Source organism: Alexandromys fortis, unplaced genomic scaffold (assembly GCF_014885135.2).
Source record: "Alexandromys fortis isolate MF-2015 unplaced genomic scaffold, M_Fortis_MF-2015_v1.1 scaffold_39, whole genome shotgun sequence".
Taxonomy (NCBI): domain Eukaryota; kingdom Metazoa; phylum Chordata; class Mammalia; order Rodentia; family Cricetidae; genus Alexandromys; species Alexandromys fortis.
Genome location: NW_026067918.1, coordinates 6,921,528 through 6,927,679, shown reverse-complemented (window position 1 = coordinate 6,927,679; position 6,152 = coordinate 6,921,528). Strand labels below are relative to the sequence as shown.

The following is a 6,152-nucleotide window of genomic DNA, read 5'->3' as shown; positions in this document are numbered from 1 at the left end:
TGGCTCGGCCCTGCCAGGTGCCGCCTGCAAAGTTAGAAGAGAAGAAAACTTCGGTTCCAGGGAGACTCGGACCGTTATGCTAACCGCACCCCCTGAAACCTGTGCCCCCTCTGAAAGACACCCGGCACCCTCGCCTGCAGCTGTGCTTTGCTTGCATCCAGTCCCGGGGGCCGGGCGCCTGGAACCACGGTGACTACGTCGACCCGGGAGAACCCAACCAGGGGGCGGGGAGGGGCGGGAGGCGGGCAACGTGGCCATCAGGAGGAAGTTTCCTGAAGTTGTCCTCTCATTTGGGAGCCTGGTCAGCAACCAGGCCGGATCGCAGGGGTCGCTCTGCCTGCGAGAAGTAGTCAGAGTCGGGGTGCTAAGGGATATAGGGACCCCGAGTTTGAAAGGAGACTTAGTCTCTTTCTGCTCTCCCCACGCCTTGCGGAGCAGCCAGCGCAGAAAGAGGAAGAAGCATTTGGGGTCGCCGGCGCGGCCCCTCCGGGCACAGCGTCCTGGACTCAGCCACACCGTCTCCCGGGATCAAGGCGCGGGGTACCGGGACCCCACAGGATTATAAAGCAAGTCGCGAAGAGGGTGCACCTTAGAGGACCCCTCTGCAGGATGACCAGCATGTGGAGGCTGCCGATCTGGACTCTACTGGCCCTGCATAGGATCCATTCGGCCGGAGCCCAAGGTACAGTATGGGCGACTCCACGTGGGACTGGGGAAGGGGTTGGGGTGGGCGGGAAAGGGGTACCCCCTAAGACGCCGCGCTTAACCCAGGCTGAACCATCTCCTGGGAGTCTCAATGCTCTCCCCTTCTTCGACTTTTGGTGCTCTCTTTGGGGTGGGGCAGTGTCCCCTAGACTTCTGGCCTTTCTGGTTGGGGATGATGAGGTCGCCAGAGAGGTGGAAAAGCACCTAATGTGTGGTAGGTGGGCCTTCGTGGGTACCCTCTACCTGGGATAGGAGGGGCGCAACATTTCATAACCTGGCTCCACTGAACTCCCTAGGTTCCAGGTCCTGCTTGGCGTCCTAAAGGAAGGGCACGGCCGTGCCTGGCAAGCACTAGGTGCCCCGGGGCGAGGAGATGGGGAAGGCAGAAGGAAGACACCGTAGTGGGGCTCAGGGTGCCTGCTTGGTTTCCCCTCAAGAACAATCACTCTGCTTGGCCACGTACGGAACCCGCGCCTGGCTGCCTAGCCGGCCACTGGAGCTGGGGCGGGTTGGCGGCACAGGCCTGGAGCGATGGGGATAGCGGCAGATCTAACCCACCCTCCAGACACACCCAGCGGGCAGCCCCAGACTCTGGCTTCCACAGCTAGCTGGGTGTCGGACCACTGCTGCTTTGATCTATAGCCGCCCAGAACAGCCAGCCAGACCGTGAAGGTCTAGTGGGTGTGGAGTAGGTGTGTTGAAAGGTGTGACGGGGTTGTTTCTCTCCACCTCCTGCAGCAGATGCTCAGCCGTCTCCCGGGTCCTCTGAAGGGTCCCGGTAGGTTAGGGCGGCTGCACTGGAGCTTTCTTGCCTTTGGGGTTCGAGGATCCAGGTGGTGATGGTAGCGGTGACCGAGCGGCGCCTGCTGGGGGCAGAAGGAGAAGGAGTCTAGACTGAATCCCCAGACTCGCGGATTTGGCCTTAGATTTTTGTTGGTTTTCCGGGCTCACAGGAAAGTCAGACCTACCCAACAACCAGGTCGGAGGGACTGGGTTGGAGGCACCGCCCTCCCGCCCCCGCTCCTCCCCACACAGAGCCTTTCTCCACCTCTGGGGTCCCAGAACCTCAGAAAGAAGGAAAGAAGGGAGTCCACTGTGTCCCAAGTCAACCAATCCTCAGAGCCAAGATCGGAGATAAAAATTATCGGTTGTCGCTCACAGGGTTTAGGGGAAGACTTTACACGGTAATTTCAGTAAAAGCACTTGGAAATTTTCTAATGAGCTCCATAAATGTAAGGCAATAAAAGTTATTATTTTTATAGTCACCGTAAAACCTTCCAGTAGGCAGGGACCTCGGAGGTCATCGTATTCTAGTAGCCATTAAACAGATGGGGAAACTGAGGCCCATTGCAATGAACTGACTTGCTCAAGATCATACTGATATTTCAGGTGGGAGTCCTGAGCCCCTCTCTCTGCTACCAGGACCCTCTGTAGCTGGCGCCTCTTGTCTGGAGTGAGATTTTGTGGAACCCCAGGGCAGTGGCCCTGACAGAGTAGGAATGGGTTCTCTTCCTTTCTGGGTACTGGTGAGTTTGTTTTGAGGTGGCCATAGGAAGGTTTCCAAGGGGTAACAAATTGGTGGTACCTTCTTAGCCCCACTTCTAACAGCTGTGTAACTCGACTTGGGAGGGGCAGGCAACTCACCAGGTCCTCCTGTCCAGGACCAAGCCCCTATGGAGTCTCCAGGGCACCATCTTTCAGAGCCTTTATGTCCCACCCACTTCCACGCCTGCCTGAGGCCAGGATGCCAGTGTCTACTGAAGTTACCACCTCCCATCCCTGTGCTTCTCCCAGAGGAGCTCCGTCCTCCTGACAGGATAAGAGAAGCCCTTTCCTGACCGTTTCTCTGTCTCTCAAACTTCTGGTTGCTGTTTTCTCTTAATGGGGGGCTCCCCAGGCCCCTTCTGCTCTGGTTATATTCTCTGGCTCTAAGGATGTTGTCTTCCAGCACTGCCGACCACTTTCCATTTGTCTCCCTGCAGAGAATTATGGGAAGACAGTCTCCGGACTCCACCTTGGAGACAATGTTAGGCTTGCTGTCTAAGGGTTGATGTTAGGGCATAGGGTCATGTTTTAAAATCTGCTTTGGGGTTTGAGGTCATGCCATTAACCCTTTGAGGGTAGTTAAAACCACCAATACTACCTCTGAGTCCAAGGGGTCCATCCTGCAGAGGTGACACACATGGGCACCCAGCAGCTGCTCCTCCTGAGAGATAAGTGCCCAGCAGTCACTACTATGAATACTATGAAGGATTTTTCCCTAGTTCTCTTTCCAGGGGCTGGACTAAAGCTACATTCCCTGGTTGTACTGAAAAACTATCATTTGGCCATTTCTTCCCAAATCGATCTTACATGATCCTTGCTCTTTTCCCAGACAAAATGCAATGGTAGCACAGAAAGAGCATTTGCTCCCAAACTAGGAAGAAAGGGTTCATGGTCTGGTCAAGGCAGCTGCAGAGACGTTGCTGCAAGACTCTTAGCCATGGGAACACTATCTCTCTCTTGGAAGACTTGGTATAGTTTAGAGGGATTCCAAGAAGAGGCCCCAGTAAGTCCTTTATACACATAAATGGCAAACTTCCTTCTGTGACCACCTTGGTGTTCCCTGGAGTGGTCCTCGATGCTCTGAGTTCCCAGGAGCTAGTCACGTGTAGATTCCACCATTGCTCAAGGGCTGGTGGGGTTGGAAGGCCCCGGGGAACATGAAAGCCTGAGGTTCTCTTCTTGTGCTTGTAGGCTTGACCTTTGCTAGAAAGCATCTCCTTGCCCAAGCAGCAGGGCAGAGGGCAGGAGCTGCCGAACCAACTGGCCATTCTAGGAGGTTCTTTTTCAAGAGAATTGCACCTGGTGGGTGGGTGGGGGACAAGAGGGCACTGCAGCTGAGTGAACCAGACAGTGGGGAAACCCTGACAGAGGCCTGGAAACGCCAGTCCCGAAGCTCCTGGATGGCCCCAAAGGGAGCAAGTTTAGTGCTGGGAGCTAATCACGATAAAAGCCAAACAGCACATGGGGGAATGGGATGAAAGTTTAATTACATGGTGTGGCTAAGCTGTAATTATTAATTACTGACAGCAAAAAATAACTTATTGATCAGGGCCTCTTGCTAATTACCAGGAGGCCCTAGTGTCATGCTTGCCTGGGGCTCAGCTGTCAAAAGCTCGACAGGAGCCTGAGCCTGGGTGGGGAACGGTCCTGCTTCTCCCTGTCCCCTGCTCTTCTGCCCCGTCTCTCTCACCCTGGGTACCCCTTGACATCAGCTGGGGAGTCTGGAACATTGTTGGTACGGTGAGGTGAGTGATGGAGTTTGGTCCTTGCCAGTGCTGTCTGCAGAAGTTTCCCTTTGTGGGGTGGGGTCACCTGGAACCCCAGAGCCAGAGGCCAAACCATGCAGGGAGTCTGCACCTGCTGAGGAAACTCTCATGCACGGTTTGGCAAATGCTTATCGACCATCTCTCCCCCGCGTCCTCTCCTAGAAGCCTGGAGTAGAGGCCAGGAACCTCATTCCATCAGGGAAAGGGGGCTGGGAAGGAGGCCAAATCCTTTACAGCAGACCTGTGTTAAAGCCGGACCTCGGCTTTATGATGGCGCGTTAAATTGCACATTGGAATATATTTGACCTTGATTCCTAGGACACAGTCAGCTGTAAGCTAAAGGAGAGGGAGAATGGGCTTGTTTCTTGTCCTAGGGGTTCAAAGAATACCTGGGGAGTATCCGAAGCTGCCCAGCTTTCATACTCTTGGCGATGGAGGGCTCACTACCTTATACCAGCTGTATATATGTCTGATATATATATATATATATATATATATTAGACATTGCCTCATGTTGAGAAAGAAATTGGCTTGTAAGTTGTTGGCTATTCTAGAATTTAATGGGTTCCCTGCTTGGCAGGAAGCCCTTTTCCTGACTCCTGGTCCCTTGGGGAGTAGGGGACCAGAGTTAAAATTGACATTGGGTCTCTGAGCAGCTGGGGGTTACCCACTTTAGCTCCCCCATCCTCAGAGCGGTGCTGCAAAGGCCCCTGGAGCTCCCTAAGTGGTAAGAATTAGTCATTGTAATTTGGGGCCTTGGGATGCCAATAGCAACAAATGGGCCAGCAGCGGAGCCATCTACTGCTTGTAATGGAAAGGAAAACAAGCCAGTTGCCGAGACAGCCCTGGTTACATACCACTTACCAGTCCTGGCTACCCATATGCTGGGGAGAGGCAGAGCCAGGGAGCCTTGCTGGATGAAGGAGTATTAGGACTTCCCAAGACCCCACCCCAGACAGGAATGAGAAAACGGGCACTTCTCTGGGCACACTCAGGGAAGGGAGTGTGAACCAGGCTATGACTGAGGGGGAGGCTGGCAAAGCCCTCACGACGCAGGGGAGTTCTGGGCTTGGGTCTGCCCCTTGCAGTGCCCACTTCGGTCGCCACGCAATACTGAACTGAACCTGCTTCCTCATGTCTGAGGTGAGGGGATGAAGTACAGCCTCTAGCTCCCTGTGGTGGTTTTGGGTGGTGAAGTAAGAGTATACAATTAACTTTGTAGGTGCTCTCGAGAAGCCAAAGGCTTCGCATGTCTGGTCACACGGCTACAAGAACGGCTGAGTCCCTCCTCTGCTCTCTCCCCACGTCATCTCCATGCATCCAGTTATATGGAGCTGTGTAGACCCACGTGTTCTTGGAGCTCTCTGTAAGCCGACCTCCAGCATTGGCATGATCACTTCCTGACTAGTTTCCTCAGGACCCATCTGATGCCCCTTCCCCGTCTCTGAACACCTATACTGTGCTGTCTCAGAGCAGGCAGTGCTGTCTCTGCCCTTCCTTCTGCACGTCATTGGCCTCCCGGTGCCTTGATATGATCCTTAATCTTTCATCTATCAATTTCTCTCTTGTCTTCACTTCTGAGTTCCCAGTCTCAATGGCAGTGCCTGGTACACAGGGACTCAACGAATACATATGAATAAATGAGTGAATGAATGAATGATGCTCTTTCCACCTGGCCCTGCCTACTTTTCCAGCTTCCAGTCTTGCAGGGATGAGTGGCTTCTAATGTGTCTGTGATCTCCCTTGTCCTATGGAAACCACCTCATGCCAAGCAGCAGAACACTCCAGACTAAGAGCCTGACCCCAACAGTTGGAGCCTCTGATGGTGGCACCACCATGCTGCCACTGAGGGAGGATCCTGCTCAGACATTCTGGCATCCCAGCCATTTTTGACTCTGGGTGTGCCAGAAATACTAGCCTTGGGGATGCTACTGAGTCCCTGCAAGCTGCCCTCTACCCTCATGGGGTATAGGAGCAGAGGGGAGGGGTGAAAAGTTTGGGGTGATGCCAACCTGTCCATAGATGTACTGTGTAATACACAGGATCTTGTAGAGGAGAGGAGCCAGGACACATCGTTCCAGCATCCAAAGACATCGGTCCCTCTTTTGACAGCCATTGGCCAGCTCTGACTATGGT

The 6,152-nt window shown here is 53.9% G+C and overlaps 1 protein-coding gene across 3 annotated transcripts in view; it reads left to right on the top strand.

Annotated features, from left to right (window-relative positions):
• The first annotated feature begins 548 nt into the window (after positions 1–548).
• Sdk2 (sidekick cell adhesion molecule 2) overlaps positions 549–6,152 on the top strand; it is a 282,059-nt gene continuing 276,455 nt past the window's right edge. For all 3 annotated transcript variants that reach the window (XM_050140393.1, XM_050140394.1, XM_050140392.1), the window contains exon 1: positions 549–682. In XM_050140393.1, coding sequence (XP_049996350.1) covers positions 610–682 — 73 coding nt within the window. In that variant the 5' untranslated portion in view covers positions 549–609. The remainder of the gene's footprint in view (positions 683–6,152) is intronic.